Source organism: Crocodylus porosus, unplaced genomic scaffold, assembly GCF_001723895.1.
Source record: "Crocodylus porosus isolate Cpor-Errol unplaced genomic scaffold, CroPor_comp1, whole genome shotgun sequence".
NCBI classification, from domain to species: Eukaryota; Metazoa; Chordata; order Crocodylia; family Crocodylidae; genus Crocodylus; species Crocodylus porosus.
The window spans coordinates 1858396-1869303 of record NW_017728944.1 but is presented as its reverse complement, the minus strand read 5'-3'; the positions used below and the strand labels follow the sequence as shown (position 1 = coordinate 1869303).

Sequence of the window (10908 nt, the reverse complement as noted above, 5' to 3'; positions counted from 1 at the left end):
TGGGGTACAGGTTTCCACCTTTCACCCTGGCTGGGTGGGACGGGCAAGTGCAGGTGTGGGGAGAACACATTAGACCAGCTCCCAACATCCCATGAGAGGCAGGGACCATGATTGTCTATGCCAGGATCTATGAAGCTGCAGAGCAGCTAACTTCAGCCATGTCTTTCATTTACATCCCCCAGCATGCTAAAGATACCCTCCCCCTTTTCCAACATTTGATCTTTCCCTTTGAAGCACAAACCCTGATCGGCTCAACCCTCTGAGCCCTTTCCACCAGCTGGGGAACTGGCTTCCAAATCTGATCACTGGAGAAGTTTATATTCATGTCCCTTTACCCTTCATCAGAAGATCTTCAAAGTCCTTTCCATGTGGGCAAACCCCCTCCACACTCCTGGGAGGCAAGCATGCCTGTGTTGCCTGTCTTGGCCATGTTAAATTGTCATTACTGCTGGTTTTCAGTTGCTGCCTAAAGCCACAGCATTTGGCAGGTGGGGAAACTAAGGGACGGAGCTGATGCAGCTTGCTCAAAGTCATACCACCGGACAGTGGGAGAACCAGAAGCAGAACTGTGATTCGCAACCCACGAGTCCATCCCCCTCACTCCTGCCTCCCCTTCCATAGCCATGTAGAGTCATTCAGTTCTCTTCTCTGGGACCTAGGATTAAGGGAAGCATCCAGGGAGGAGAGGGAATCTGAATCCCTCACAACTGAGATAAGAGGGTGCAGGAGGGGCAGCAGCTGGTGAGCAGCAGGATTCGCTCAGGGTGTCCCGAGTCCCTGACAATAAAAAGCAAACTGCATTGTCACACATGCCAGAGTCAGGCCAGTATTCGGGCCTTTGACCATCCCCTCATTCCCAGTGGGAGCTCATTGGCTTCCTCCCCAGATCACGGGAACCAGGATTCCATTCGCCAGATTCCTGACGAGCTCACGCATCGGCTACGTGACTTTGCAGCAGGACAAGGGATTCCTTCCAGGCTGCGTGGGGAGGCCTGTGAGGCGCAGGATTGCGAGTCAAGGTTGCAGATCTATGCCGAGATGCTGTCTTGCCTCTGTTTCTTTCCCTCTCTTCTCACCTTGCCACAAGCTGGTTATTCCAGACAAACTCCTAACCACCCTTTTTGATTCCTAATCCAAACAGTCCCACTCTTCCCCCCTGCAGCAGTCAATTATTCATCTACCCCTCCCAGCCTTTTGCCTCCCGGCCCCTGCTAAGAAACAGATCACTCCCCAGGCAGTCAGACGGCTTGACTGACAGCTCCCCATGTGCCAAGCAGCTGCCCAGCAGCAGTCTGCCTTGTGCCTAAAGCCATCCGAGTCTAGCAGCCCCCCACCTGCTTTGGGTCATGAGACATGTCTGTGAAGCCTTCTTCTAAGCTTCCCCTCATCCCAGGGAATGGGCTACAAAGCCCGGGATTAAATGTCAAAAGGCAAGGTCAGACCAGGCAGCATGGAGGAGAGTGGGGGTTGCGTCTCTTCAGCAGCCATGGATTCTGTTTTGACTCTCAACCTGAGACATCATCCTCTCTCCCTCTGCCCAAGCACCATCCTGGCTCAGTACCTTACTCCACATCTCTTCTGCTACTTCCCTCCAGCCTGTCCACAGCACAGCTACTGAAATCCTTTCCCTCTCCCATTGCCCTGGTCAGCTGGACCATTTGACCTGTCGAAGACCTCAGCTAAGCCTGTCAGTGTCTGACCTCTTCTGTGCAAAAGACAGGGTAAATGCGCACCTTACAGACTAACTAAATCAGAGATGTACAGATGAGCTTTCATGACCCCAAACTCACTTCATGTGCAGACACTCATGCCCTCCCTGTGGAGGCTAGGGTGCTGTGGAGAATAACTACTGGCAGCCCCCTGGTGTGTTGTGCTACCATGATCTACAAGTAAACAGGCAGTGAGTAGCGTCATGTCATGAGGGCAGGTAGCTGGGAGTGGCAGCAAGGCAAAGGCTTGGCAAACAAGTATTCATGCAGTGTGCACTCCACCCCTGTCAGATGGGGAAGCTAGAAGGTCTGGCTGCAGATCTTTAGTTTTCCCTCTTCTAGTTTTTATTCTTTACCCACTTCTCTAGTCAGGGCAGACTGAGCTGGCTGCATTTCCCAGGACACTCTCCCAAGTCAGAGCCCTCTGCGATAGAAAAGACCATTACATCAATCCCCTCCCCCAGAAGAAGGAAAAAAGAGGGTTACATGGAATTTTTCTAAGTTTTATTCCCACCAAGACCTGAAGAAGCAAAGCAGCAGGAAGATCATCTTGTGAAGCAAGATCAGAATTCACAAAAGAATAAAAATAGTGACAGGACACCAAAGGTCAAGAGGCTGGAGAAATTCACTCCACCCCAGACTTGTCTAGCCTCCTGGTTCCCCACTAATCACCCAAATAATATGCATAAGGGAGAACAAACAGGGGACCGCCTACTCTTAGGTTAGCAGATTCCCCACTGTCTCATGGGCAGAGCTCAGAGCCTCTTTGTGGGGCTGCAGTCACCAGAAACCAACCTTCTCAAACAGAGTACTTCCTTCCACCACCAGAGCCTGGTCTCACCCACAAGACATCACAGCCTTGCTATTTCCTCGTGTGGTACCTCGTCCCTGCTTGGGCTGAATCTAGAGGGGCAAGGAAAAGAGGTGCTTGCAGCAAAAAAGTGTCTGCCACACTGCTGCTTTCCCACCAGGAGAGAGAGGGCTGTAGGGGAAGGGCAGAAAAGAGGGAAGGAAACCAGACCGAATGCACAGAATCGGAGCGGTGAGGGGCTGGGAATAAATCAAGAGCCAGAGTGGATAAGTAGAGGAAAACCAGTGAAGGTGATGAGAGTTTTTAGCCAAAGATCAGGAGGGTCTGGCCAGTGAAAAGTATTGTGTGTCCCACTGGACACCTCCCAGCCAATTCTAGCTCCAGCTGAGCTGTCTGTCTGTTTCAGGGGCAGCTTGGAAGGGGAATCCATTTCATCCCCCAGTAACTCTAGGCAGCAGCTTGTAGCAAGGTCTTTCCTTCCCGGCCCACCATATTGATTGCCTCCGATAAAGCTGATTTGCACATCTATCACTGCCCCAGTAGCTGAAGGATTACAGAAATAAAAGCTTTACTGTGACTGGCAGCTTGAGGACATCTTCCTATAAGCCTTTGTTTTGGGGGCTTACCATCCCAGCACCTATTACTAGATCAGGCTACCTAGAGAAGTGGAGGAATCTCCATCCCTGGAAATGTTCAACTGTAGATTGAACAGACACTTGGCTGGGATGGTTTAGTCAGGGATGATCCTGCCCTGAGCAGGGACATGGACTAGACCTTGTGAGCTCTCTTCCAGCCCTACTTCCCTGTGATCCTACAATCTGAAAGCCAAAAACCAGGCAGATGAGAACCACCCCACCCTGTTGCTAACACTGGGCCAGCAGCGAGGGGGTGTTAATACAGATTAAATCTGCAGCAAATCAATTTTCTCTAGTACCAGCCTGTCCTTCAGCCAGATGCTTTTGGTGAAGATTGGGTTTGGGTTCCCCTCCTTGGTGCCTGGGTCTGGGAGCCAGGCCTGCAATGCGCAGCAAGCAGGGCTCTCCAGAACTCAAGAGTTAACATTTAACAGCCCGTGTTGGGACTCAGGAGAGGCTGGAAGCTCAGGAGAGGTCTGAGAGCCTTGGCGGGAGTTTAAAGGTTACTTTTAAAAGAAGGTGGGCTATGGGTGCTTTGTGTGTGCTGCCACAACTCCCCAGGGACTGGGGAGAGAAAGAGAATAAACAATGCCAAGGACTGGCCTTCTGGGCTTGACCCTGCCCTGCCCCATCACAGAGGAACCTGTTTTCCCCTGTTTCCCCTCACCCCCTAACTTCAAGCACTGAGGAAATTTCAATGCAGGAATCCTTTTCAGACACTGAAGCCTCTTCTTGTACTCTATGCAGAAGGACCAGGGGGTCTTAAGGCTATGTATCATTCCCTAGAGGATTATGGGAGCCAACTCAGCAAGCATGGGGAATGCTATCTGACCAGAAGAGCTCCAAGAGCTTGGCTGATACATAGATCAGGACCAAATACATGCAGCTGTTTGCTGCCAGCGGAACAATCCTGGCTGGGGAGCATGCGTGCGTGCGTGCGCGTGTCCCTGGTTGCATGGAAGGCAGGACTGCAAAGTCAATGAGTTTATACCTGCAGCCAAAGCTCAAGGTCGAAAATCCAACTGCTACCATAAGATTGCTGCAGAATCACAGAGAACAATGGGCTACTGAAACTAGGATGGGGCCCTCCCTGAGGCAAAGGCCAGGAGAACCAAGGTCCTGTGACTAGGGTCAGGTTTTCAGAAGGGTTTCACCCAGTCATCCCCAGGGGGGAGGGGTGAATTGGGGTGACTGCCCCAGGCCCCGTGCTTTGGGGGGGCCCCATGGATGGTACTGTACAGGCCCTCATGGCCTCCACACACTGCCAGTTCCATGCTCCAGCCACTCTCCCAGCTCCATGGTCTGGCCATTCACCACCACCTGGCCCCGCAGGGGCTGATATGCTCCAGGTCCCGCGCACCCCTCGGGACAGCTCTGGTTCCACCCATAGCAGTTCCCCCCTGGCGTGATGGTGGAATCCACTCCCCTCTGCATGGGGACCCTTTTGACCAGCTACAAATATACAGCACAGTGGAGATTTCTCAAAGCTCAGCTTGAGAACCCTGTTAACCTACACTGGGCTTCCCTAAACCCTATTTGTGCAGCCTTTTGAGGAGAGCAGGTCTTTGCTAATATGGGAGGGGAATTGTGCTGGAGGGCTGTGGTGCAGATGAAGCACCTAGTTTTAGCTTGATTGCCTGACTTTTAATATGTGATCCACAGAGAATGAGAGTGGGTGGCTTTTACCTCAAACTGGATCCAAATACGTGTGGAGCATGAATACACATTTTACACAACATTCATTTTAAAGGAGAATTGCTCTATTTACCACGTCATAATCTTTAGTGCATTCACCCATCCCAGCTCTGCAGAGGTCTTTAAGTGCTTAACTTCCATGGACTTCAATTGAAGTTAGGCACTAGAAGACCTTTGAGGATCTGGTCCAGTGGTGGGGATGGGGTAGGGCAGGGAAATTAAATTGTTTCTCTTCATTCCCAGGCTAGTATCTATGTGTAACCCTTCCTCTCCAGCTCTTGACCAGGCCTTGGTGTTCAATGGGGTCTCAGACAGATAAACTTTTCCTAAGGGGGGGTTCAATGGGTGTTCACTGTCTCACTTGCTGGATTACCTTAGCTTTGGTACCTGAACAAACTGGGTTGGGTGGGCCTCTTCCCTTTTTTCCTACTGACCAAGTATGCCAAGAAGCAAACCACCTCTTGGACCTTGTGATGAGGTGCAAGGCAATATCAGAGAGAAAGGATGTGTGCATAGAAAGCTAATTCTGCTGTTTGCCAGGCTGGCCTGGAGATAGCTTAGAGGTTATAGATTTCAGAGCCATGTAAACCAGGCAGACTGTAAACTGTAGGGGCAGGGAAATGCAAGCTGTCATGGGCATCCCACCTACTCTCTATCAAGGGAATTCAGGGCTGACCATGACACCACATCCTAGCAGAAGGAGAAGTACATCTGGACCAGGTATGTGCTAAGCAGGGCATATCCATCCCATTTACAGTGTCCAGGACACAGGCGCTGAGACTCCTCCCTTCATCCCACTTCACCCCAATGGCTCCCTGCTACCTCCCACTTTACCCCAATGGCTTCAGGGCAATGATGGAGCTGGGGGGGGTGGTATGTACTCTGTCCCTGGTCCTCCCTCTCTTTAAGGCCTCTGTACACCCCTTGCAAGGGAATCCAAAGCAAGGAGAAGGAGCAGGGCTTAGCCATTAAACTTGTTCAGGAATGTGAGGCAGCCCAGTTTCCAGGCAAGGTTAGTCAATGATCAATCATTAAAGACTCACTCATGCAGTCAGCACTTTCCCTGGAGGCAAACAGGCCTCTCAGGTGTATTGGTTTTAAATGCTTCATGCACACAGAACCTGTTCAAAGCCCCAGATGACTGCAAGCATCTGCTTAACCCCAGGATAGCGTAACAGGGGGTGATCTCCCAGCATGTGCCTCAAGCGCTGTAAATAGCCTCTGAAGCTAAATATGTTCTATGACAGGGAGGGAAGTCTAGCTTTCCAACTCAGCCCCCTCTGATAAGCCTGCTAACAGGGGGTCCAGTGAGCTCCAAAACTTTTCCAGTGGGAAGTGGCCTGAGGGTCCATATGTTCAGTTCATGTTTGCCACTGCAAAGCCATCTGATCATAGCAATTTTGGAGATCTGGGATGGATTCACACCATACATCTAGGAATGACAAGTTGTTGTCTGCTACACAGTCTTTCAGCCAAGGTTTGTTTCTTACTGTAGGTTCATACAGTACTGAGCACCATGATCTCAATGAGGCCTGTACATTACCCTGCATAATAACAAGAATATCTGCTGTTCACTAAAATCTAATCAGGGGGCTGGAGGGGCTGAACTGAAGAGATGGCGTATGTGAACAAGGCTTCCTAAGGAGGACACCTAACAGGCTGCAGAATTACATTCTAAGAAAAAACAAAAGAGCCATCTCTCAAGACCAGAGGTTGGCAACCTATGACCAGAGGACCAGATCCAGCTCACAGAGCCACTGGATCTAACCCGGGGATATTGGGCTTCAGTGGCAGTGGATGGTGGAGACGTCACATGAACTCTAGATGGGTCTTAGAGTCTGCCTGCCTTTGACCTGAGCTGGGTCACTTCAGCCTGCAAAGGCTGCCAACTGCTGCTCTAGACATGCAGAACGAAGGTAGTAGGCAAGACACAGAGAACAGACACAGGGAGAAAATCTGAACCTGTGGGAGGATGTGATTCAACAGGTCTTTCTATACATCTAACATGGGCTCTTCCAAAGCCTGCTGACAATCTTGGAGAGATCTAATGTACTTCATTTGTTTACATGCCCTGACCTCACAAACAGGCACAAAAAACTTCAAACAATACACACACATAAATAAAAGAGATTCACCCCAGGGGTCAAACTGCATGTAAACCCTGCAGTCACGCCCTGAGTAAATGGCCTGTGAGCCTGACCCCACATCCTACAGGTCAGGCTCAGTTCTTTCAGACCACCCACTGTCTAAAGTAGTTTTGCAGCAGTGACTCTATAATGCTATATAGACTGAGGGAGTTTCTACAGGTGCCTGAGCTGTTGATACTTGAACATGTGCACGGCAACCTGCACATGGGACCACACACAAGCTGAACTCCATCCAGGAAGGACTGGAGCTAATGTGACTTTTAGCCCCTGCAAAGACCTTTCAAAAAAATCTCAGATCAGACTTCTTAATGCCAGGAGTATTAACAGCACAGTGCTGGTGTTTGCTTTGGAACCCCGTCATTCCGATCTCACCAGAATATCCCCCATTCCCCGCAAGGGTTCCCTTTCATGGGGGCTTGATGTGGCTGTTCATGTAAGATATTCTCTTCCAGGTAAACATGAAGAATCAGGTTAGCATGTGAACTAGGGAAAGTGAGTGACTATCCGGCGTTTGCTAGGATCTCACCAGCAGAATAGGATGGGGTGTGGACAGAGAATGCCTAAGAGAAAGAGAGGCAGACAGACACACCCACAGGGAAACGCAAACAGTGCTCTTGCAGCAGGAGGCACGAGGCAGCTTTCCCTCTGAACCATAGCGAGCAGGGGCATAGGCTCCGTCTTTCAGCTCAGGTATCAAGCTAACTTACCCTTACTTGATATAATATGGAAATCCTGTGGGATTCTGCTCCACCCTTCAAGAGCAGGTGGGTTAGCCCTGCTGTCCTGACCAAATACATTCTGCCAAGTGCAATCCCGCTCCCTCCTCTGGATTCCATTTGAAGGAGTTTTCCTTTTACTTCCTGCCAAACTCTTGGGTAGCCTTCTTCTGGACTGTGACCACCATGGCAGCAGGGCCAGCCTCATGGCACAGCCTGCTAAAGGACGTAGACTATTTAGACTCCTTCCAGGAGTTCCAGCTAGCCTGGCACAAGTAGGGGCTGAGCTTTCCCTCGGCACAGAGATGGTAGGGCATAGGAAAGGCTGGTTGTAAGGCTCTTCTTCCAGGACTACACCTGGCAAAGTCTGGACTGTGAAGCAGCTCCACCCCAGCAGTGGCTGCATCACCATGCAATGAGGTTACTCTTGTACATGTAAAGCACTTCAGGATGCCAGGTCCGACACAAAAGACTATTCTTTGAGACTCAGGGCCTGTTATCACTAAATCAAGGGTATTACAGAGCCAAGAGAAATGGGCATCAAGTAGATCTGCCTAATCTGCCAGTCCTCCCCACACCCAGCTAAGGAATCAGAAAATGCTGATAACTTGTTTGTTGCCTTCATGAGGTAATTCTTACCCACCCCCTTCCCCTCCCCAACCCTACCTGCTAGGTTGCGTTTCTCCTCTCCCAGGGTGAGAACTGCCACAACAAAATGTCCCTGTAGCCATAAGGCTGCAGCCTCACAGCAGTCAGCTGCCATAAAGGGCTTGACCCAGTGGGCAGGACAGGTGCGATGGTAACAACACTGCTTTCTGCATCAGTGCAGAGGACCCACGGCCTTTGCCATCTATCTTATTTCCCCATCAGGTGTTTTGTAACCTGATGAGCAAACACCTCCTTCCACCCCCGCTGCAAAGTCCAGCTAGAACCCAATTTTGCAAAGTAAACTCCTCTCCGGGTTATCCGGCGGCCCTGCGGACACCGAGCTAAATGAAGGGCATGTGCCGAGCCGCGTAGCTCACCCAGCACCTGAGAGGCGATCCAGCCGGCTCCCACCAGTTAGCCACACTCTCCTTACTTCCCGCACGCAGACAGCAGAGTGCCAAGCCTGAAACTTTAGTGCCTGCCTTATAATGCCTTTTTTTCCGCCCCGCTCCACAAGCAAAGTCGCCGACCGACCACACAATAAACCCCCCTCCGCAGCTCCGAAATGCCTAAGCCACCCTCTGCCTCGGCGCAGCGGCAAAGGAATGAAAGAAACCATTTTAAAAACCAGCTCCGACTCTCTCTCCTCGGCCCCAGAGCAACTGCAGCCCGCTGCCGCCGCGGTCACGTCCGACGGTGCTAAGGTCCCGGCGCGGAGACGGGGGCAGGAAAGCAGCGATCGCCCTGTTCGGTCGGGGCGTAAACCCCACGAAACGACACCGGAGCGGGCGGGATCAGTGCCGGGGCCCTGGTCCGTTTCCTGCCTCGGGCAACTGAGCCGCTCTTCTCCTGCCCACCCCCCGGCTCGCCTCGCACTTGGCCCTCCGCGGTGCGGGGTTTGTTTCTCTGCTTTCCCGGCTAAATCTCTGAGGAACTTCACCGCAATTCTTCCCGTGGGTCCGAGCTCTGCCTCCACGCGAGCTCCATGAACTTTAGCAAAAGTTTTATTTTGGGGGGGTGCTTCCCACCCACTCTTCCGCCCCCCCCCCCCCCCGGGGGGGTGGGATCCAGGGGGTGTTGGAGTCGGCAATATTCAAGATCCAGAGCTGCCGCTTTCCTTCCCCCGCATCCCACCGGCCCTCTGAAGTTTCTCCCCTTCCTGAGCGTCCCATTCCAGCTTCCAGCCCCCATGTCTTTCCCCCCTCCCCTCCGTTTCCAATCTGACCCACCTTCGGTGCTCCAGAAGCTTGGCAAGAAAGAGGCCAAAAGCAGCCCCAGGAAGAAGCAGCAGCTGCTGAGAGAGATCATCTTTTTCATTGCAGACTCCAGCCCATGGCTTGTGGCAGAGAGAGGGGGCCCGGCCAGGAAAGTTCGCGCGTGTGTTTTCCCTGGTTTTGCAAGCCCGGAGCCGCACCGCTTTGCTACTGCACTTCCTCCTCGGGACGGGCGGCGCGCCCCTGAGCCGGATTCCGACTCCCTGGGGAGTGGTAGGGCGCTCCGTGCCTGCTCGCTGCCAAGCCCATTGTGCGCCTCCTGGGAAAGCCGCTTCGCCCTGGGCTGCCGCTTCAGGGTCAGTCCGCCTTCGCTTTGCTCTTTGCCTCCTTCGTCCCTCCTCAGCCCGGCCCGGGCTGCTCCGGCACAGATCTAAGCTAAGTGAGAGATGAAGAAATAGGATGGCTGGAAGGGCTGATCTCTGCCTACGCCTTCGTGGGGGGGAGGGGGATCCCTTTTTCTAAGACCCCCAAGCTGGCAGACAGCTCTAGGAATCACTCCAGAGAAATACAAAAGGGAGTGTAGGGGAGAGAGGCTGGGCAGATGGGTTTCACTGCCATTCTGCAGGCTGAGGTTGAGCGATGGATTTCCAAAAGGGTGCAGTTCCCAAGACACCAGTGAAATATGCACCTAGGTTTTTTTTGGTGGGGGAGGGGGTGTTGAAGGGTTTTGAAGGGGATGTGCTTTTAAAGGCTTCTCTCACTGGGAAGGGTTGGGCCCTGGGCCCAAATTAACACCAGGATCCTTTGAAGACGTTGGCCCCAAGCATAGGCATTATACCTATCTGTGAATCCCAGCCTGGCATCATCATCAGTTGGCTGTGGGGGTGCTGAACCCCTTCAAAAGGGAAGGAAGGTGCGAGTGTTAGGATACTCTTGGGCTTCCTATCATCTGACCCACCTTCAGTGCTCCAGAAGCCTGGCAAGAAAGAGGCTAAAAGCAGCCCCAGGAAGAAGCAGCAGCTGCTGAGAGAGATCATCTTTTTCATTGCAGACTCCAGCCCATGGCTTGTGGCAGAGAGAGGGGGGCCCGGCCAGGAAAGTTCGCACGTATCATAGGAAGCCCAAGAATCATAAAGGCAGGGCTAGAAGGGACCTCTGGAGGCTGTCTAGTTCAACCCCCGCCATCCCATACAAGGCCTTGTCTAACTTGTTCTTAAAACCACACAATCAACCCAGCTGCACAACTGCAAGGAATATTGCCCAGAGACACCACAAACACCCTAATCTGCTTCATGTAAAGCAAGAGGATGAGGGCTGCCAGTGTCCTGTGGCT

The 10908-nt window shown here is 52.2% G+C and overlaps 1 protein-coding gene across 4 annotated transcripts in view; it reads right to left on the bottom strand.

Annotated features, from left to right (window-relative positions):
* Positions 1-10702, bottom strand: part of ERBB2 (erb-b2 receptor tyrosine kinase 2) — a 45537-nt gene extending 34835 nt beyond the window's left edge. Inside the window, exons 1-2 of one of the 4 annotated variants that reach the window (XM_019550305.1) lie at positions 10534-10702; positions 3663-3719 (exon numbers count right to left, since the gene is read on the bottom strand). In XM_019550305.1, coding sequence (XP_019405850.1) covers positions 3663-3719; positions 10534-10621 — 145 coding nt within the window. In that variant the 5' untranslated portion in view covers positions 10622-10702. Of the gene's footprint in view, positions 1-3662; positions 3720-9590; positions 9824-10533 lie in introns of those variants that run through there. The other 3 variants (XM_019550304.1, XM_019550307.1, XM_019550308.1) reach the window with 3 other exon arrangements.
* Positions 10703-10908: the final 206 nt, after the last annotated feature.